The 22,619-nt window shown below is 48.3% G+C and overlaps 1 protein-coding gene and 1 pseudogene across 1 annotated transcript in view; both read left to right on the top strand.

Moving 5' to 3' along the window:
- Positions 1–22,619, top strand: part of LOC137657247 (protein-serine O-palmitoleoyltransferase porcupine-like) — a 136,504-nt gene that overhangs the window by 24,957 nt on the left and 88,928 nt on the right. The window contains exon 2 of the mRNA XM_068391585.1: positions 1,633–1,713. Coding sequence (XP_068247686.1) covers positions 1,633–1,713 — 81 coding nt within the window. The remainder of the gene's footprint in view (positions 1–1,632; positions 1,714–22,619) is intronic.
- LOC137658067 (5S ribosomal RNA) lies at positions 7,510–7,628 on the top strand (annotated as a pseudogene).

Here is a 22,619-nt window from a genome sequence, read left to right on the forward strand (position 1 = left end):
AATCCAGATCCTCCTCCATCACGTCGCCCTAGAGCACATGATGTCAGGGGCATAGCTATGTCCCTGGCCTTCAAAAAAAAAACTGTGAAGCAGGTTCTTCAAGCAGGGGTGTGGAAGCGTCAAACAACGTTCACAGCCCACTACCTGCAAGACGTGACCCGCAGGAGGCTCGATACGTTCTCTATCGGCCTTGTGGTGGCTGCACAACAGCTGGTTTAAAACCTCAGGCTCCCTAGTGGACAAGTAGCAGAAGGTTGAGGGCATTGTTACCCGGTTTTTAGTCTGCATGAATGAAAAGGTTTGACTGGCCCTTATTCTTTTCTTCATCATCCCCTCTCTTGGGGAAAGCAGCATCCTGGGTTCTCTGCATAGCTGACCTCAAACCACTGCAGGTAAACCATACTCCCTTGTGTTCCTAGTATTAAGTTAATACTGTTACGTCCCCATACCCTGACGAGGTGGTATTGGGAAAATCCTAGTCTACAAGTTTCCATCTAAAGAACTTCAGAACAACTTCCAAGGACGAGTCACACTTCTTCATACCTTCACACACAGCTTGCATAGGCCGCAGTCCTTGCGTAGCAAGGTTCTAGCGAGGTGCAGGGGCTCCTTATTTCTTGGGTGCTTACACACTCAAATAACGAGCCCCCAGGCAAAGCCAAAAGCCAAAACTGGCTGGGATGTCCACCCTTCCTAATGGGTGAGTCACCCCTATTAAATAGCGTGGTTTGTATTCCAGTTACGGAACAAATGGCAAATTCGTAGATAATTTGTATTTTCCTAACTATACAAACCTTAGCTATTTAACCAAACTTGCCTGCCAGCCCTATCCCCCTTGAAGTCCTACCTCCAAGCAAAGTGAGTTCAAGCACAGGTGTGTGTGAGGGGGCGAGGTAGCAAGCTACCCTCCCCTACCCCTGCTAACTAGCGGTGTGAGTAGTAAACCCTCGTTAAATTTTAATGGCTCGTCATTTCAGCTACGCCGAAAGTAATACCCCTATTAAATAGCTAAGGTTTGTATAGTTAGGAAAAATACAAATTATCTACGAATTTGTCAATTTTCCTAGCTATACAAACCCGTAATCATTTAATATAAATGCTCGCTTCTACCACCCCTCTCATGTTCCACATTGAGCCTAAAGCGTTTGAATAAGGAAAGCGGGCTGGTGGTATGGGGGGGGGGAGCTAAGCTCTGCCCTATACCGCTAGCCAACCAATCGGCACAACTGCCTGGTTTTCTTTCTCTTCGGCTGTTTCAGCTGAGCTGAAGCAAATTCCTATATTAAATGATTACGGGTTTGTATAGCTAGGAAAAATACAATTTAGGACAAATTGTCATTTCATACATCCCCACCTCTTCCAAACCCATCCTGTACTTCTAAGATTGCATTATCTGTTTTATCCTTAATCCTATTAATCAGTACTCTACCATACACTTTTCCAACCGCACTTAACAAACTAATACCCTTTGAATTACAACACTCATGCACATCTCCCTTACCCTTATATAGTGGTACAGTATTATCATATTGATTAAAAAAATTTGTGATGTTTACATATATGATTTACATTGAGAATATATCAGTGTTGATATGCTAAAGGGACTGAATAACTTCTACTTTTATTTTTCAGATGGAAGTCTCTGCATATGATGACTATGAGGAATATGGAGGAGAGGCTGATGATGTTGAATATTTGGATTACTATGATGATGTGAGTATGAATCATAAAGTAAGCAAACTTTTAATAATTCTTGTGGATGCCTTTTGTTTATGGCAATTACAATTTTATTCTCAATGTTAATTAGCCTTTAAAAGAGAGCGCAAGTGCTGTAAAGCTTGATAGATATGAAAAAATATTCTTATGATTTGTATAGAGAACTTTATATGTAAGAGACAACAACATTGAGCAGTTTCTGGCCCCTATGGTCTTCTGCCACCATCCCAGATTGCTATTGGCTAAAACCCAGACCACTCATGTGACTGGTGGAGAGTTTCTCTTCAAGATCCTCTTTTATGTGATACAATTCCCCTCAACCCTCTTAATGAGAGAATGCCATGATGAAGTCATTGAGCTTCAGTATGGCATATTATTCCCGTGTTGAAACTTGGTAACAGGCATGAGGGTTCTCGAATTTGGGGAAATTGCTCCCCGAGTTCGAATCTAAATTTCTCTCTCATCTTTTTCTTCCTCTTAATATTACTTTGACCTTTTCCTAATTTTATAAACTTTCTTTCGTGTTGCTGTCCCAACTCTCCAAGTAAAATTTTCCATATGTATATGTGTATATACAGTATGTACGTATAAATGTATTTGTCTTTTTTTTTTTGAATGGCATGCATGTTTTTACATCTGTTATTGCCACTGGCGTGGATGTCTCTTCATCCATTATGGCTGCCTGCTTTGATGAATGGGAGGAGGTGTTGTGGTTGGGAGGTATTTGCACTCAAACCTATATGTAAGAGTATGGATGATCTCAGCCACCCCAAAGATAGTTTGGACCTTTTTGGCGGAAGTATTCTCAAGAGTTGGGTCTTCGGAATCCAGGGGGATCCAATGCTTGGGGTAGGACTCTCGGCTTTTGGTCGGAAGCTCGTCATTACAGATATGGGGAGGATGATTCCATAATTTCTTGGTCTCAGTCCTAACAGGCGGGTTTAGCTTACGCTTGTGCCTCTGTATCTGTTTGTTCCGTAACTGGAATACAAATCACGCTATTTATTAGGGTGTATTACTTTCAGCCGAGCTGAAATGACGAGCCATTAAAATTAAGCGAGGATTAACTACCCCCACCGCTAGTCGGGGGGGGGGGGGGGGGGGGGGGCGGTCAGCTTCCTACCACTCCCACTCACACACCTGTGATTTAGCTCACTTTACTTTTGGCTCGGATGGAGAGCGGTTGTTTCCCTTCTACCTCCTCGCCTATTCTGGACTGCCATTAATTTTTGTCTTTTAACTTACTTTTGTTCCGTAACCGAAATACAAACCACGCTATTTACATTGGGGTTACCTTTTAGCGTAGCTGAAATGGCGAGCCATTAGAATTTAACGAGGGTGTATTACCCCCGCGCTAGTTAGCAGGGGGGTAGGGGAGTGGTAGCTAGCTACCCCTCCCCCCCTCACACCGGTGAACTGCTTCACTTTCACTTTTGGCTCGGACATGGACAGACGTCTCTGTCTTTGTCCTCACTTGGCGGCCATTGTTTGTTTTGTCTTTACTTAATCACTTACTTTTCTTTTACTCAATATATATGTAAACATTTTTTCGTGTTTATGTATATATTTGAGTATAGAAATCAGTAAGTTTCCTTTTCAGAGTTTGTGCTTGTGTGTGTAGTGTACGATATCTCCGTGGAGCCCTTGGCAGTTAGGCCACCATGGTGTAATTTCATGGGTCGCGATCGAGTTTGACTTCGGTCTTTCTCTCTCTCTCTCTTTGAGGTCGTTCACCCTTTCACTACGTTACTTTTACTACGTCTGAGTAGCTTCCTCCCTGTGTGGGTGGGGTTGCTACGCCGTACGTTTTGTCTCAATTAGTTTATGAATCTAATTGTATTTGTTGTTTTTTCAGCTTGTAGAACGATTCCTTTCGGGGTTTTCGTTCTTTCTTTAGTGTTCATTCATTTTTAAATTACATAATTACATAGTTACATATAATTATAATTGTTATAATTCTGTGTTGGTTACAGCTCTCCTTCCGTGAGTGTAAGTGGTTGTGAGGGCACGTGCCTGTTGTGTAATTCTTGTGTTCCTTTCCCTTGGGATTCCTCTTCGGAGCCTTCCCGGGGAATGAATGTTAACTAATGATTTTTGTTTTTATTTTTCACAGTTACCGATCTAGTTCGTTTCTGTAATGTGACATCGGAGTGAGCTGTCTTGTTGAGGCCTGGGGATTCGGCTGTTGCTGCCTTCCCTATAGATCTTCGTCAGGGGCGTGTCTCCTTCTCCTGGAAGTACTCCCGTGACGATTGACAGCTCTCCTGTTCTTTTTAGAACACTCAGGAGGCTCGCCTCCTTGGGTGGGTAACTTTCCTTCCGAGGGAAGTTTTCCTGTCCAGGCTTGAGTTTTTCCCTTTGGGGGTTCTTCTCTTGCCTTTTTTTCGTGTGACTATGCTCTTGGTGCTGAGCGGTCGCACCAGCAGTTACGCTGAAGGGGCTGGGCAACTGCAGGAGCCCCTCTTCGGAGGATTGCTCTTTTTAGGTCACTGGCTGACCCGTCTCTTCTACGAAGTGTTTCTCTTTCGTTCGCGAGAGAGTACACTCATAGAGACTCCTCTTCGGAGGACACTTCTGCTGTTGTTGCTGTTGGCCGCCTTCGCCGTAAGGCTCATCGTCCGCTACGTCGTAAGGGCCTCCCATCTCCCTATAAGGGTGCTAAGAGGCGCCTTTTTGAATCTCCGTATGCAGCCTGCAGTTCCTTCTTCTTGACCTTCCGCCCCTGGTGCAGATGGACAGCAGTCTGACCTCGTCTTCCAATGGACAACGGTCTTCCGACGGACAACGATCTTCCGACGGACATCGGTCTTCCGACGGACAACGGTCCCTTCGGGGCAAAGGGTTGCCTCCCACGGGGGTGCTTCCCTTGCGTGTCAGGGTTCCCCTGCGCGCCCTTCTGCAGTGTTCTCTCCCGCTCAGTGTTAGTGCACAGGCGCTCTACTGCTCAGTGTTAGCTCACAGGCGCTCTCCTGCTCATCAGTTTTTCCTGATCGCAAGCGCTCCCCTGTTCGCCAGCTCTCTCCTGTTCGTCAGCGCTCTCCTGATGAGCGTCGCTGCTGTTCCTGTTGGTTCCTGTTACGCGCCCTGTGCGCCCACGTTCGCTCGCTCAATCTAGAACTTCGGTTCAGGTCTTGGACAAGGACTCTTCTTCTACGCACAGGATTCCACACGTTGCCTTCTGCTCGCCAGCGATCACCAGCTCGCCAGCGACCACAGACGCGTCAACGTTCGCCTGCTCGTCAGCGATCTCCTGCGCGTCAACGATCGCCATCGATCTGCCACGCGTGTCAGGTCCCCTGGACACCATCAGTAGCGATCTAGCGCTCGCCTGTTGTGGACCACGATCTCCGGTAGCTGAGTCCTGCTGTAGATCTTCCTCCTGCTCACCATTGCTCACCTTTACTCTGTGCGCCAGCTTTCTTTTATCGCCAGCGCACATCTGCGCGCCCTTTCCTGCCACGCACCAATGGGCGCCAACGGTTTTTCCTGATCGTCCAGGATCGCCTGATTGACAGCTCGCTTCAGCGCTCACCTTCCCGATGCACCTGCGCGCCTTCTGTTTAGCGCGATGCGCGCTAACCATCCCTAGTCTCTTACGCGTTAGCGATCGCCTACGTGCCTGCGCGATTCTTCACATGCGCGCTAGTGTTTTGTTAACGCACCACCGCTCGCCAACGCGCCAACGCGCCATCGCTTGCCAACGCGCCTTCACTCGCCTACGGGCCATCGCTCGCCAAAACGCGCCATCGCTCGTCAACGCCCCATCACCCGCCTACGCGCCATCGGTCTTCCGACCGCCTGCGCTCACCTGCACGCCCACGTGCCGGCGCGACCACACGCCCGCGCGACCGCACGCCCACGTGCCCGCGCACATGCGCTCCAATGTTCGCCCGCGCGCGAACCAACGGTATTCCATCGCGTGAACCAACGGTGTTCCGTCGTGCGAACCGACGGTGTTCCATCGCGCGAACCGACGGTGTTCCATTGCGCGAGCCTACGGTATTCCATCGCGCGAACGTCGGCTCGATTCCTGCAGTATCCATTGCTCGCCTACGAGTCATCGCTCGCCTGTGAACTTTCGGATCTGACCACCAGCTCTCGCCCTTACCACGCTCGCCCTCCTTCTGCACTCCCTCGCGCACTTTCGTCTGCGTGCCCGCGCATGGGCACTTCCACGTTCGGCCATGCGCAAACCATTGTTTTACCATCGCGCGAGCGCCAGGGCGATTGCGACCGCGATTCCCGTCGGGGTTTCACAACATGGCCAGCCTGGCGAGTCTTCTGGAGCGTATTTCCAGAACACGGTCTTCACCCCGTAAACGCAGAGCATGGCACATGCAAGAGCAGGAAGAATCTTCAGGGAGGTCTGAGCAACATTCTTCTTTCCAGAACCAGGGTTAGCCCTTCCTCGTCATTCTCTGGAAGGGTCTTGCCAGGAAGCTTTCTGTTCGAGATTTCTCCGTCGGTCAAGGGGTGACTGGTTTACCCCTTCCTCTTCTCCATCTCGTGGAAGGGGCTTTCCAGGTCCTTTCCCTCCTCGGTTGCGACCCGAGGTTTTGTACAAGAAAGCTCCAGGAAAATCATGGGTGCTTTCCTCCTCTCGGGCTCAAGCACCTTGGCGTTTCGTCGCCAAGTTTTGAACTTGCGGGCAAGCTCGATGTTGGACCATCTAGATGCAGTGACCGAGGGCTTCCTCTCAGGTGTCTCATCCGTGGGTGTCGACAAGCTCAGACACTCTTCCATCCTTGGGAAGAGCTTGTTTGTGCCCAAGGACAGAGACATGGACAGCGGTTGTGCGGAGGAAGTCGACTTCCGTTTTTCTCTCCTCCAAGGCGCTTTCTTCCAGACCCTGCAGGCCTCCGACGCCTCTTCTTTCAGCCTCGTCAGCCTAAGTTATCGGACCGGCTACGGCAGCTAAGACAAGGTGTCCAATAGCAGTCCCCTCCTGTCAGGAACAGGTAGCACGTGAGGCTCTCCCGGGGCGGGCATAATCCTAGAGGGAGCGGCAGAGTTCACAAACTCTAGGATTGGCAACCCCCCCTTGCAGGTCTCACGCTGGGAGTATGCCTAAGGTTACTCATCCGGATAACAGCTTCCCGATGCCGATTCCTGCACGATTTCCGTGATCAGCCAAGGATATTGCGCCTCGCTCTTACCATCTCTCCGTCTCTGTCAGCGAATTCAGTGTCACTGAACCTCTATGCCATGGGGTCGGCAAGAGTTTTGCCCTTTTGGACAGAATGATCCATGCCTTAGGAGAAGGTCCTCCATAGGGTCGTCGACGGCTTCACCACCCGGCTTCTTCAGTCGATCCTTTCTCGTAGGAAAGCATCTGAGACGGGAATTCCGTAGTCGACCTCTCAGCTCTGATCAAGTTTGTCGAACAAACTTCGTCCAGCGTGGAACAGCAGAATTGATCAGACTGGTAACGAGGCGGCAGGACTCCTTAGGCACTGGATCGGAAGGATGGGTACTTTCAGTTTCCATTCCATCCATCTTCCAGGAAGCTCTTGGAATTCAGCCAAGACTTACGATGCGGTGTGGCGATCCCGCTGCGGCATCGCAGGCTTTTCCCCAGAGAACTCTCCCTGCTTTCCTCATGGCCGCTCAGGAGCAGGCTTCTGCCTCCTTCGCCTTTTGGAGGTCTGGTTAACTCCGGTAGGCTCGGGTTCGACCTTCTTCAACGCCGGGACAAGCTTCCGGATCCTTACCATGAGTGAGGGATCATGGTAATTATCTAGGAGCCTTCTCTACTTCTGCCTCAACATCTGGTGTATCTAGCCATGATATTGAGTCAACGGCCTTACCACGTTGTAAACACCTCTTCTCGTCCGTCCAGCGAGGTTAAGCAACGTCGGGTCTGGTCGGTACTTGGATGGGTGACCGCCTGGGGACGCCAGAAGCTGTTGTCTCCTCCTCCGAGCCTTCCCTTCAGTTGACTGTGGCAAGGCTGAGGAGAGTCGCAGTACCTGTTCTCAGTCGAGCAGAGCTTTCAGCCCTACCTTGGAACGTTTCCTAGTTCTCTTTTCCTCATTGACCCGTCTAAAGTCCCGAACGGTCGCCTCAGGATAAGTTCCCTGTGGGGCGGCCTAAGTTCCGGTGGTATCAAAGCAACGATTAACCGGACTTTCTGGCCCCTATGGGACCAGCGGAACGTTTAGACCTGCAATGGGTGTTGACCTATGGAACCTCTTGATGGGAGTGGATATTCTCGATCTTTCCCCACATTTTTTATGCTGTTCTCGGAGTTGTCAAAGAAAAGGGGGGGGGGGCATGTTCTGGTTCAGGCCTATGGTCAGGACCTGAAGGATACCTCTCCATCATTCAGGCAGGCCTAGGGGCCGTAGCCTGGCCCCTCTTCAGATCCTACAGCTCCTGCCGAGTCGCTCCGTGCGCGACGACTTCATGGTACTGGCGTATTCCAACCAGCAAGGGACGCATTTTCATACCTTCGCATCTTGCAGTAGAGATACTGAGATGATTTGAGATCCTCTCAATTCCATTATCGGCTCGCTCATTCCGGGCAGAGGAATGTTCTCTCCGACTATCTGAGCAGAGCCTCGCAGTAGAGTGTACCTGGGGTCCTGGCCTGGGGGACCTGATCGCGACAGCTTGTAACTTCAAGCTTCCGCTGTTTTTCCCCCCAGTCTCAGACCCCAAGACTCTTTGGCAAGATGCGTTCCGGTGATGGTGGGACAACATCGACGCCTGAGTCTTCCCACCATTGTTGTCTGTTGAGAATGGGTCTCAACAAGACCAGGTTGTCTGTCAACCTTTCGATGGCCCTGAGAGCTCCACTGGGACTATACGCGGAACGGTTTCCAGACCCTCTGCTTCCCCTGACGGAACTCCCGGGAGAGCTTCTCCCACGGCACAGGCTACTCAAACAACCACACTACAACATCTTTCACGAGCCGGGGCATCGCTTCGGCTTCACGCCTGGAGACACTACACCTCCTCCTCAAGAAGAGACAACCCGCTACAGTCGCGGGGCGGAGGTCGCGTCATCTGCGATAGTCATCCGCAGGGGTCTACCAGGCGAAGCGGAGAGTCTTCTGTGGTTGGTGTCGTGGGAGAGATACCTCTTCCCTTGAGGCCTCTTCTCTTCCCTTGAGGCCTCTTCTCCAGCAATAACGAACTTATTGCTTTTCGGCGGGAGGAAACTCCTTTCCGCTCTCGGCAGTGAAGCCTGTCGCTCAGCCTTTCCCTTGCCTTCAGGCTGAAAGCAATAAATTTTTCCTTCCCGCTGGACCTTTCCTCGCTCATGCGAAGCTGCGAACGTCCCTGCCCCCAGTCGGAGTGAGACCTCCTCCATGGACCATGGTTCGGACTTTTTAGTCCCTTAAGAGATACTCTCAAGAACCATTACCTCAGGCCTCTGATCGTATTCCGTCTTGGGGGACGGTGCTCCTGCTCACTCTGGCCTCGGCCAATGTGTAAGCAATCTTCTTGGTCTCGTACGACTCCGCCCTTTCTAAGGAATAGGGGAAGGCAACATTCAGGTTCGCTCCTGAGTTGTTTGCTAGACTCAGAATCTTGGGGTACCGGCCCTTCGGTCCAATTCCTTCAAGATTTCGAATCACCATTCTGTATCAGATGACCCAAACCTTCTCCTTCTTGCCAGTAAAGGAATCGAGGGGTTATCTTTGGGAACATCTGCAGTTTGTCTTCACGTGCAGCCGGGTTGGGAGCACAAGAAGGACACGGGAGAGTCACCAGTATACCTCTTCAGCTCGGACTCAAGGACATTCATCTCGACTGAATCCAGACCCTCCCCCGTCACGTCGCCCTACAGCACGATGTTGGATACATCACAACGTCCCTCGCCTTCGAGTAGTACTACTCTGTGACGCAGGTGCTACAAGCTGGAGTCTGGAAGCGTCTAATGACCTTCGCAGCCCGCTTCCTGCAGAACGTGACCCACAGGAGTATCGATACGTTTCTATCGCTCTGTGGTGGCTACACAACAGCTGGTCTAACCTCAGGCTCCTTTTTGGACAGGTAGCAGAAGGTTGAGGGCATTGTTATCAGGTTTTAGTCTGCATGAACGAAAGAAGTATGTCTGACCCTTACTTCTTTCTTCATCGTCCCCTCTACTGGGAAGCAGCATCCTGGTCTCTGCATAGCTGACCTCAAACCTCTGCAGGTAAACCATGCTTCCTTGTGTTCCGAGTATTGAGTCAATACTGTCGCGTCCCCCATACCCTGACGACGTGGTATTGGGAACGTCCCAACCCAGAGTTCCTTCTGGAACTCCAGGTCAACTGCCTAGGACGGGTCACACTTCTTCCTTCACACACAAGCTTATGTAGGCCACACGTTTCCTTGCGGAGCAAGGAACTTGTGAGGTGCAGGGACTCCTTTTCTCGAGTGCGATTCACTCGGATTCTGAGTCCCCGGGTAAAGCCAAAGCCAGTATGGCTGGGGACTTTCCACCCTTCCTAAGGGGTAAGTCACCCAATGTAAATAGCGTGGTTTGTATTTCGGTTACGGAACAAATGACAAATTCGGAGATAATTTGTATTTTTCCTAACCATGCAAACCTTAGCTATTTACACATATTTGCCCGCCAGCCCTGTACCCCAAGACAAGTCCTACCTCTAAGTGAAGTGAAGCAGTTCACCGGTGTGTGAGGGGGGGAGGGGTAGCTAGCTACCACTCCCCTACCCCCCTGCTAACTAGCGCGGGGATAATACACCCTCGTTAAATTCTAATGGCTCGCCATTTCAGCTACGCTAAAAGGTAAACCCAATGTAAATAGCTAAGGTTTGTATGGTTAGGAAAAATACAAATTATCTCCGAATTTGTAATTTTCTCGTTCAACTGTTGTCTTCGCTATTCCCTCTTCCTACGGGAAACATATGGATTACTGAGCAAATGGAGTATGGCCACTCAGAGATTGACTACGGTCTTTCTCTTTTCAAGGCCGTTCACCTTGCATGGGCCTCCGACAGTGTACTACCGGGGGGGGAGCACCTTTCCCGTATGCGGGTTAGGTTGCCCTTCCAATTGTTTTCTTAATTATTTAAGTGAAATTATAATTGTTTATAATTTAACTTTTTAAACACAAGACTTACCTGGCGGTTATATATGTAGCTGACGTCCCTGACGTAACGGCAGAAAATTCAAAACTCGCGCCAGTCGCCGATTGGATAGCCAGGTGTGCTACCTGCTCGCCTCTAGCGAGGTACCTAGAAACCATTCCATCGGTATTCATATCTTCCCTGCCGGAGCTAGCGGTAACATTGTTTGGATATTCTCCTCGCTTTTTGACTGATTATTGCTGTCCCTTTGATGAAGTACAATAATTCTGGTTTTTTGACTCTCGCTTGATTGGATTTCCATTTGGATACTCTAGTTATATGTTTGGATATTAACATTTTAACCCTTGCTTGTATTTGATCTCTCTTTCAAAGTTCAAAATGGCCACCTCCTCTAGTAGTTTTAGGTTGTGTGCTAGTGGGTGTAAGACCCGTTTATCAAAGGTCTCCATTGATCCTCATTCACTCTGTATTAAATGTAGAGGTAAAGTTTGTAAACTTCATGATAGGTGCAGCAAATGTCTTATTTTATCTGATCATGAGTGACTGGATTTCGATCACTATATACGAAAGTCAGCAAGAAATAGGGTAAGACGTAGTTCTTCTCATTCTTCTAAAGATTCCTCTTCCCATGTCATTGTTCCTATTCCTTCCCCTGTTGTGGTAGTTCCTGATCCCACTACGAGTACCAGTAATGAACCAACACTTAAAGATATGATGTTGGCTATCCAGGCGTTGGGTACGAAGGTAGAGTCTATCGCTGCGGATAGAACGCAGTTGATGGCTGATGTTAAACAACTGAAAAGTGAAAGTGCTAAAGGTGCAGCGAGTGTTATTAGTGCTGTGAAGGGTACGCCTGCTTGGGCTTGTCGTTCTCCTAGTCCTGGACCTCTTCCAAGCTCCCCAACCCCTGGGAGAAGGAATGTCGAAAGATGAAAGGAAACGAGACGCTTTAGCTCCCGAGCAGACGTTCCTGTTAACGTTTCCCAGGACGTTCGCCCTTACCATAGTAAAGGTGAGGTTAAAAGGTTTGGCTCATCATCAGATGATGATTTTCCTTAAAGAGGTTGGCGTCAAGCTTCTAGACCTCTTAAGAGGAAATTTTACCAGCATCCTTCCAGGACATCACAAGCAGGCTGTAGTCGTTGGAGCACCCCTGAACGCTTTTCGTCCGAAGAAGAAAGCTCGCCTTCTAAGCGTCCTGCTAGGATATTAGATACTGTTGAGAATCGTCCTGCTGTTGAGCAGTTATCTGAACTGGGCGTGACGTCGATTCATGCTCCTCCGCCCCCTTCAAATTGGCTCTCGCCCGCTGGTCGCTCTAAGCGGTCTTTGAGCGGTGGAGAGAACAAGCTTGCGATTGATATTTCGCAAGCAGATCCTAATTTTAAGATGTTGCAAGAAATGCATGAGAAGCTTTCATCATTCATGAAAGGCTACCAGAATACCTAAAACACTAAACGGCGTAAGGCGGGGAGTCGGCAAACGCTTGTTGATCAAGTTTCTCAACGCGTTGAGCGGGCGGCGACGCATAGCCATGAACGTGAAGTTAAACGTACTACACGTGAAGTTGAATGCTCTGACTTTCAGGAAGTCGAGTGTCCTCCTAATAGAGGTGCTGTTCATGCACTTAGCAGTGATAGTGATCGTCCTGCTAAAAGCACTTTAAAGCGTTCAGCAAGGCACGATGTCAAGCGTTCTGGTTTAGCAAAGCAAGGCGTTGTTCTTTCTTCTGTTCACAAAGCCGAGTGTCCTCCAGCACGTGACGTCGAGCGTGATGTCGGGCGTCATCCCATCGAGCATTCAACAGAACGCGAGCGTCCTCCAGGACGTGACGTCGAACGTGATGTCGGGCGTCCTCCCATCGAGCGTTCAACAGAACACGAGCGTCCTCCGGGGCGTGACGTCGAGCGTTCTTCCATCGAACGTCCTCCGGGGCGTGAGCGTTCTCTGGTACGTAACATCGAGCATCCTCCTGTACGCGATGTACAACAGCAAACATCCAGACAGGACGTTGAACGAAATACAATTCTTCTTAGCTCTGATCGCACGGATCGCGAGCGTTCTGAGGAGCGTCAAGGCGCTTTATCGGAGGAAGATGATGATGTTCCTCTTTCGCCTACCGAGCCCTTTGAGGAGTTATCTGAAGAGGAAAACTCTAAGTCTTTTCGTCCTTCGGTAGACTTAAAGAAACTCATGAGGATTTTTCATAATGAATTTCCAGAGTCTTTTGTTCCCGTGGCTCCACGATCGCCTCCATCGGAGTTTACTCTAGGGAAGCCTAAAAAGAAGTCTCTGTTCAATAAGATGGTGCTCTCTCGTTCATCAAAAAGAGCACTTAAATTGATGGGAGACTGGATGGGATCCAAGAAGCAACAAGGAAAAGCAGCCTTCGTGTTCCCCCATACTAGATTGGCATTTAGGTCTAGTACTGTATATGGTACGATACTGGAGAAGTTCTCAGCTTGGGAGTTCCTGCCTCTGCCCAGGGAGACTTTTCAAGCCTGGTAGACGCTCCCCGTAGATCGGCCATGAGAAAGACTAAGGTTTTTTGGTCTACCTCTGAATTGGACCATATGCTCAAAGGTGTCTTCAGAGCCTTCGAGGTATTTAACTTCCTTGATTGAACTCTGGGGGCCTTAGGCAAGAAGGTGGCTACGTTCATGGAAGGGGACTCTTCGAACTTGATCCACGTCATGTCCTGCATGGATAAGGCATTGCGGGACGGGGCGAATGAGTTGGCAGCGATTTTTACAGCAGGCATTCTCAAGAAGAGAGCCCAGTTGTGTTCATTTCTGTCTGTAGGGGTTTCTCCTTTTCAGAAATGTGAATTGTTGTATGCTCCGCTGTCGTCATCTCTGTTCCCACAAGATCTTATTTGGGAGATTTCTTCCTCGTTAACGCAGAAGGCCACTCAAGACCTAGTCTCGAAGACGGCAAGGAAAGTGTTGCCATCATCTTTCGTTAGCCGCAAACCTAAGGAAGTTGCTCCTTTTCCAAAGTTTTCCCAGTCCTTTCAAGGAAAGCCTTCCATTAGAGGTAACTTTAAATCAGATGGAAAGGGAACTAAGAAAAGAGGAGTCAAGACAGGGCGAAGCAGAGTCTGACTGCTTTCGCCTTCAGGCAGTAGGAGCCAGACTACACACACCTTCTGGCAGGCATGGGAGAAGAGGGGTGCAGATCTTTGGTCAGTCCGACTTCTAAGGAAGGGCTACAGGATCCCTTTTATAAAGCAACCTCCTCTAAGGTTAACCCCGGTGGATCTCTCTCCCAGGTACAGGGAGGAATTAAAGAGGCAGGCATTACAGCTTCGTGTCTCTCTTGTTGGAGAAGGGAGCAATAGAGAAAGTATAGGACTGGCAGTCACCAGGCTTTTACAACCGCCTTTTCCTGGTTCCCAAGAACTCGGGGGGATGGCGTCCAGTTCTGGACGTAAGTGCTCTCAACGGTTTTATCCAGAAGACAAAGTTCTTGATGGAGACGATGAAGTCAGTGCTTGCAGCGGTAAGGAAAGGCAACTGGATGGTGTCACTGGACCTCCAGGATGCTTATTTCCACATCCCGATTCATCCGAGGTTCAAGCACTTTCTGAGATTCGTATTCCAGGGAGAGGTCTTTCAGTTTTGAGCTCTGTGTTTCGGCCTCAACACCACCCCACAAGTCTTTACGAAGCTTATGCTCAATGTAGCAAGGATTCTCCACTCAAGAGGCATCAGAGCCTCCCTGTACCTAGACGATTGGCTTTTAAGAGCTCGCTCTCAAGATCGCTGCCTGAAGGATCTTCAGACAACATTGAAGTTGACAGAAGAATTGGGTCTTCTGGTCAACAAAGACAAATCTTCTCTGAAACCATCTCAAGAGATTCTATATTTAGGAATGATGATTCGGAGTCGAGTTTTTCGGGCTTTTCCGTCTCCCTTAAGGACGGAGCAAGCCCTTCAGAAAATACATGCGTTCCTAGGAGAGCAGAGTTGTTCTGCGAGGAAGTGGATGAGTCTGTTGGGGACTCTCTCCCCATTAGAACAGTTCGTCTCTCTGGGAAAGCTGAACCTTCGACCACTCCAATTTCACCTCAACTCTTGCTGGCACAGGGAGAAGGATTTGGAGGTGTGTATTCCTGTCACGGAGTCAATGAAACGTTGCCTTCAGTGGTGGAATGATCCGATCAAGTTTCGGGAAGGTTGCTCATTAGAGCTGAAGAGCCCAGACCTTGTGTTGTGTTCCGATTCCTCGGACTCGGGGTGGGGAGCAACACTAGGCAAACTGGCAGTATCGGGTGTGTGGACGGAGATTCTGAAGTCTTTCCACATAAATCAAAAGGAGCTGCTAACAGTTCTTTTGGCCCTGAAGAGCTTCGAAGGGTCAGTCTGGAACAAGGTGATACAAGTCAATGCAGACAACACCACAGCATTGGCTTATATTGCCAAACAAGGAGGAACGCACTCGATATCACTTTACGAGACGGCAAGAGATCTGTTCATCTGGGCAAAGGAAAAGCCGGCGATGCTACTCACAAGGTTCATTCAAGGGGAAAAGAATGTTTTGGCAGACAGTCTCAGCAGGAAAGGACAAGTCCTATCCACAGAGTGGACTCTACACCTAGAAGTGTGCAAAAGTCTGTGGAAGCTTTGGGGTCGCCCTTACATAGACCTGTTCGCGACCTCAAAGACCAAGAGACTAGAGACATATTGCTCCCCAGTGCCAGATCTTGAGGCAGTACACACGGATGCATTCCTGCTAGATTGGTGAAATCTAGATGTGTGCGCTTTTCCGCCTTTCAAGATCCTGTACAAAGTGCTACAAAAGTTTGTAACAAGCAAAGGGACCAGAATGACCTTGATAGCTCCCCTCTGGCCCTCAAGAGAATGGTTCACAGAGGTACTGGAATGAATGGTGGACACTCCCAGAAGCTTCCCTTTACGAGTAGATTTACTCAAACAACCCCACTTGGTAAGACACCATCAAAGTCTCCAAAGTCTTCGACTAACTGCCTTCAGACTATCGAAAGACTCACAAGAGCTACAGGCTTTTCGAAGGAGGCAGCTAGAGCGATTACAAGAGCTAGGAGGTCTTCAACCATCAGAGTCTATCAATCCAAGCGGGAAGTTTTGAGGGAATGGTGCAGGGTCAACTCTGTTTCCTCTTCCAGTACCTCTGTAGCCCAAATTGTTGACTTCCTTTTATTCCTGAGAAGAAAACGAAGTTTTTCTACATCAACTATCAAGGGATACAGGAGTATGTTGATGACTGAATTTAGGCACAGAAACCTGGACCTTTCAAATAATAAGGATCTACAAGAACTGATTAAATCCTTTGAGACAACAAAGCAACAGCACCAGGATTCATCAGCTTGGAATCTGGATGTTGTGTTAAAATTTCTGATGAGTGACAAGTTTGAACCCCTGCACTCTACACCTCTGAAGGACCTCACGATGAAAACCCTTTTCTTGGTTAGTTTGGCAACAGCCAAGAGAGTTAGTGAAGTCCATGCATTCAGTAGAAGTGTGGGTTTTCAGGATAGTAAAGCGATCTGCTCATTACAGTTTGGTTATCTCGCTAAGAATGAGCACCCTTCCTAACCTTGGCCTAAGGCCTTTCAGATTTCGCACCTGGCGGACGTGGTTGGAAATGAGTTAGAGAGGGTTTTATGTCCAGTAAGAGCCCTCAAGTTTTACTTAGACAGAACACAAAATTTAAGAGGCAAGTCGGAAGCACTGTGGTGCTCGGTGAAGAAACCCTCCTTGCCAATGTCTAAGAATGCCCTGTCATACTTTATCAGACTTTTAATTAAAGAGGCTCATTCTCATTGCAGTGAGACAGACTTTAGTCTTTTAAAAGTCAAGACTCATGAAGTGAGAGCTGTGGCAACCTCGGTGGCATTCAAACAAAATCGTTCGTTGCAAAGCATTATGGACACAACCTTCTGGAGAAGCAAATCTGTGTTCGCTTCACACTATTTGAGAAATATCCAAACTCTATATGAGGACCGATATACTCTGGGACCATTTGTAGCAGCAGGTACAGTGGTGGGGGAAGGATCCACCACTACTTTCCCATAATCCTGATACCTTTTCTCCTCTTGGAACTTTTATTTGGTGTTTTTATGGTTGTCTTGTGGAGATTGCGACAGTCTTCCGCAATCATTGATTTGTCAGGTGGTCTATTTTGTTCCTTGAGAGCGCCTCGGAAATGGGTATTAGAGGAGGCTCTGTCACAAAGAGGTGTGATCACCGGTTGGCAGCTCCTAGGGATCTTCAGCCCCCTGAGAGGACCGCTGGATCTCATAAGGAAAGCAGACATAATGGCAGAGTATCATTGAAGTCAGCTTCCTTATCAGGTATGAACCCTTAAGTTTGTTTTGTATTTAAACTCTTAAGCAGAATTCCAATTATATTGGCTGTCTCTAACCCTCCACCAAAGGTGTTAATCAGCTATATATATAACCACCAGGTAAGTCTTGTGTTTAAAAATGTTATTTTCATTATAAAATAAATTTTTGAACATACTTACCTGGTGGTTATATATAATTAAAATCCCCCCTCCTCCCCTCTAGAGACTAGAGGCATGGAAGATATGGATACCGATGGAATGGTTTCTAGGTACCTCGCTAGAGGCGCGCAGGTAGCACACCTGGCTATCCAATCGGCGATTGACGCGAGTTTTGAATTTTCTGCCGTGACGTCAGGGACGTAAGCTATATATATAACCACCAGGTAAGTATGTTCAAAAATTTATTTAATAATGAAAATAACATTGTTCCGTAACTGAAATACAAACCACGCTATTTAATATGGGTTATTACTTTCGGCGTAGCTGAAATGACGAGCCATTAGAATTTTAACGAGGGTTTACTACCCCACCACTAGTTAGCGGGGGTTAGGGAGGGTAGCCTGCTAACCCCCCCCCCTTCCCCCCCACAGACACCTGTGCTGAGTTAACTTTGCTCTTGGCTCGGGTGGTAGTCGGACGTGTCCGCTCTCACCCTTGCCTCTTTGAGAGCCATATTACAGTAATGCTTTTGTCTTTTTTACTTACTTTTTCTTATACAGTGAACCCTCGCTACTTCGCGGTTCGACCATCGCGGATTCACCACTTCGCGGATTTTTTCCATAACCCATATATATACAGTAATATATATATATATATATATATATATATATATATATATATATATATATATATATATATATATATATATATATATATATATATATATATGTATGCATGTATTTATGTATATATGTAGGTATGTATACGTGTATATATATATATATATATATATATATATATATATATATATATATATATATATATATATATATATATATATATATATATATATATATATATATATATATATATATATATATATATATATATACACACACATATATATATATATATATATATATATATATATATATATATATATATATATATATATATATCTAAAATAGGAAGATGTGATGTAGTTCTAAGGGAAAAGTATGGGAAATATGTCTGGGTAATAAGCAAAGCTCTACCTCCAGTTTGTTTCTACATTATGATCAGAGATAAATGTAAAAAAAACATTGGTTGCCATTTTTTATCGTGCTTTTTAGCATGTTTAGGAAATGCATGATATAAAATCACCTTTAATATTTGTGCCTGTTTTAGTTTAGGGTACTGTAGTACATGCATTAAGTGTTCTGTACATTAAAGGGTAGTTTGTTAACAGTACTACGTACAAGGGAAGGTTTTAAAAGTCTGAATATACATGTTGAATAAATAGGTAAATATGGTGTCACTACTTCGCGGATTTTCACCTATCGCGGCCGCGACTGGAACCTATCTACCGCGATAAACGAGGGTTCACTGTACTTGTAATATATATATAAACATTCTTTATGTTTATGTATACTGTATATTTGTGTATAGAAATATAGTAAGTTTTCTTTTCAGTGTTTGTGCTGTGTGTGATGTACGACAACGACACTTGCGTAGTGCAAGGCCACCACAGTTCCACTTCGTGGGGAACGACCTCTCCCTCTGGTCCATCGGTCTTCCCGTCGGCTTATTTCCGTTAACTCGGCCGCCGCAGGGGAACCGTCATCGCCTGGACTCTCTTCATTCATCTTTTATCCTCGCTTTGCCTCTTTTCCTACGGGAAACTTGGATTCTCATCGAAGGGAATGTGGCCTTTTTTTAGATTGACCACGGTCTCTCTCTACTCGAGGTCGTTCACCCCGTACTACAACTACGTACTATTACGATAGCTCCTTTCCCGTTGCGGGTTAGTTGCTATTTCCGTTGTCTGTCTCAATTATATTTTGTGAAATCTAATTGTGTTTTAACTTTTCAGCTTCTCCGTGGGGAACACTTCCCTTCGGGGGGTCAGTGGTTCTCACTTTTAGTGTATATTCTTAGATGATTTAGATAATTATAATTCTGTTATAATTCTCTTTTTTTTTACAGCTACTCTGCCCCCCTTCTCCCGTGGATGTCATCCGAGGAAGGAGGGCGCATACTTAATTCTTATTTTATGTTATTCCTTCGGGGTTTCTCTTCGGAGTTCCTCCTTGGGGAATTTCTGTTAAAATAATTATTTGATGTTATTTTCCCACTTAACTATGCAGTTCTTCCTCGTTCGACTAAAGAGTGCCAGTGAAGCAGAGTCTGCTGTCTCTGCCGAACTGTCCTGTTCATGACTGGGGAATCTACTGTTGCTGCCGTCCCTCAGAGAATGTCGTCATGGGCGTTATCCCTTCTCTTAGAAGTACAGTGTACTCCCGTGACAACGTGCCAGCACTTCAGATCATCTTAGAACGCTTAAGGAGGTTCGCCTCCAGGGGTTGGACAACTTCCCTTCCGAGGGAGGTTTCCTCCCCAGGTGTGAGGTTTTCTCCCTTCAGAGGGAGAACTTCTCTTACCTTAATAAATTCATCGCCTTCGAATACTGTTGCTGCCCCTTGGCCAGACTTTTCTCCCCCCTTGCTGAGTTTCTCTTCCTTCAGGGGTGGAGCACAGTCTTGGCAAGTCTCTTCTACGAAGTGTTCACCTCTCTCAATCGCGAGAGAGGCCACTCATAGAGACTCCTCTTCGGAGGATCGTTCCTGATAAAGTCAGCTTGCTGATCCAACGGCCCTAAGGGGCGTCACCACGAGTGTCTTCAGGTCTCTTCTACGAAGTGTCACCTCTCTCGTTCGCGGGAGAGGCCACTCATAGAGACTCCTCTGCGGAGGATCGTTCATGATAGGTCAGCTTGCTGATCCAACAGTCCTACGGGGCATCACCACGAGTGTCTTCAGGTCTCTTCTACGAAGTGTCACCTCTCTCGTTCGCGAGAGAGGCCACTCATAGAGACTCCTCTTTGGAGGATCAAGCAGAACTTCCAGTGATCTCTACCTTGTGCTGCAACGTGGTCCTATGGACTTAAGTCCTGGACTCTAGCACGGACCTTTACGGTCCCATCCGTGGATACTGGCCCTTCCAAAGGGCACATCCCGGTTCCTGATCGTCTTGCCAGCTGACCTACCGATCTACCAGCGCAACCTTGCGCTGCAATGAAGGACTTCGGTCCTGGACTCTAAAGCAGATCTGCTTACGGTCCTCATCGGGGGATGCCCGCCCTTTTTTAAGGACACATCCCAGTTCCTGATCGTCTTGCCAGCTAACCCTTCAACCTAGTGCTTCACGCGTGCGCGCTCGCCGAAGCGCGTAGAACGCGCGCGCTCGCTGATCTGCTTACGCGCGCAAGCACCGGCGATCTTCTTAGGTGCGCAAGCACCGACGATCTTGTCCGCGCGCGGGTACCGATGGTCTCCCGCATGCGCGGCAATATTCTTGCGCGCGCATGCGCTGATGGTCTTTCGCACGTGCCAACATTCTGGCCCACACGGGCTCTTCGCTCTGATCCTGCACGTCAATCTGATTCCTGCACACTATGAAGTCGCGCCCGCGCGCCAACATTCTGTCCCGCACGGGCTTTTCATTCTGATTCCTGCACACTCTATGAAGTCTCGCGTGAGTCCAGCGCAATCGCCAATAACCTCCCACGCACAAGGCTGCCGGACAATGCGCGGTAAGGACGCCATCACCGCATTCACCCCCGCAAGCACAACAGCGCACTTGCCGGTAGGGGGGAAGGTTACAGAAAGGTCCAGGGACATTTCTTCCTTATCTTCCTTCTTCTTACAGGCGGCTCCTCCAGAGGGAGTGTCTGACAGCGCAGCCGTCAGCCAGCAGCCCTGGTTTGGGGCTCTAATCAGAGCGGTAGCACAGGCTTTCAAGCCTGTTCTCTCTGAGTTGGGCCACAAATCCTTGGCTGCATCTACTCCCCTGAAGAGGGAAAGAGGAGTTTCGGACGCGGTAACTTCTCCGAGGACGAAGCTGTCTCCTCGTAAGTCTTCGAGGCAGGCACCCTCCCACCCTCAGACTTTTCTCCCTCCCCTTCGGACGAAGATTTCCTGTCCTCAGGAGAGTCACGTGAAGTGAGAAGTTCCTCAATCACACCATTGAGGGAAACCCCACCTCGCGCGGTAAAGTCTTCTTGAATAAGGGTGGAGAAGAGCCTGCCTCCGTCGTTGTTGGAGTCCTGCATCCCTCCCAGGAGGGAGTCAAAGGACTCCAAGACAATACCAGGAGGCCCCTAGCACCGTAATCTACAGGCTCAGACATTCTCCCGTTATGGAAACGAACCGGTTTGAGCCTAAGGACGTGGAGCAGGCTGCTGAGAGGTGAAGGAAGTCACCAAGACTCCCTCCTACATAGGGCTTTGACATTCAAGCCCTATAAACCTCCAGCACCCCAGCAGCCACGTCCCACCAAGACAACGGCAGTGAAGACAGTGGTGTCTAAGCCCTTTCCGGTCAAGGACAAGAAAGGCAAGAAGTCCTCCAGGGAAGGGAAGAATCCTAGAGGGAGCAGCCGAGGCCACAAACGCTAGGATTGGCAGTCCCCTTGCATGTCCGCAGTGGGAGGATGCCTACAAGGTTGCGCAGACAGGTGACAGCAACTCGGGGCTGATTCCTGGACGACTTCCGTAATCAGTCAGGGATATCGCGTCCCATTCACAACATCTCTACCTCCCCTGAGGACGAATCCGGTGGGATCAGCAAGGGGGCAGGCCTTAAGGGCAGAGGTCCAGATTAAAGCAAACTCCATTCAGCATGGAGACCGCAAACACGGTCAGTCTTGCAGTGAAGCCGCAAGACTTCATGTGTATACTGGATCTGAACGACAGGTACTTCCAGATCCCAGTCAGTCCGTCTTCAAGGAAGTACTTAGGATTCAGCCTAGACCACAAGGGGCACCAGTTCAAGGTGCTGTGTTTCAGTCTCTCCACAGCACCACGAGGTTTTACCAGAAGTGTTCTCCCTAATATCATCGTGGGCACACAGGATTGGCATCCGTATCCTCCGTTAACTGGATGACTGGCTGATCCTAGCAGACTCGGAGTCATCCCTTCTTCGACTCCGAGACAAACTTCTAGGACTTTGCCAAGATCTGAAGATCATGGTAAATCTCGAGAAGTCTTCCCTGCTTCCCACTCAAAGACTGGTTTACCTAGGCATGATTATAGACACCAATCTCCACAAAGCCTTCCCATCAGACAACAGGATAGCAAGGCTGAGAAGGGTCACAAGCCCTTTCCTCAGTCGAGAAGAGCTTCCAGCCCAATCGTGGTTATGTCTCCTTGGTCACCTTTCATCCTTGGCTCGTCTAGTTCCCAACGATTGCCTCAGGATGAGATCTCTCCAGTGGCGGCTCAAGTCCCGGTGGAATCAAGGTTGCGATTCCCCGGACGTCATGATCCCTATGGGTCCTGCGGAACGGACGGACCTCCAATGGTGGGTGACAGACGAGAACTTACGAAGAGGAGTG

The sequence above is a fragment of the Palaemon carinicauda genome, chromosome 18 (genome assembly GCF_036898095.1).
Source record: "Palaemon carinicauda isolate YSFRI2023 chromosome 18, ASM3689809v2, whole genome shotgun sequence".
Lineage (NCBI taxonomy): Eukaryota > Metazoa > Arthropoda > Malacostraca > Decapoda > Palaemonidae > Palaemon > Palaemon carinicauda.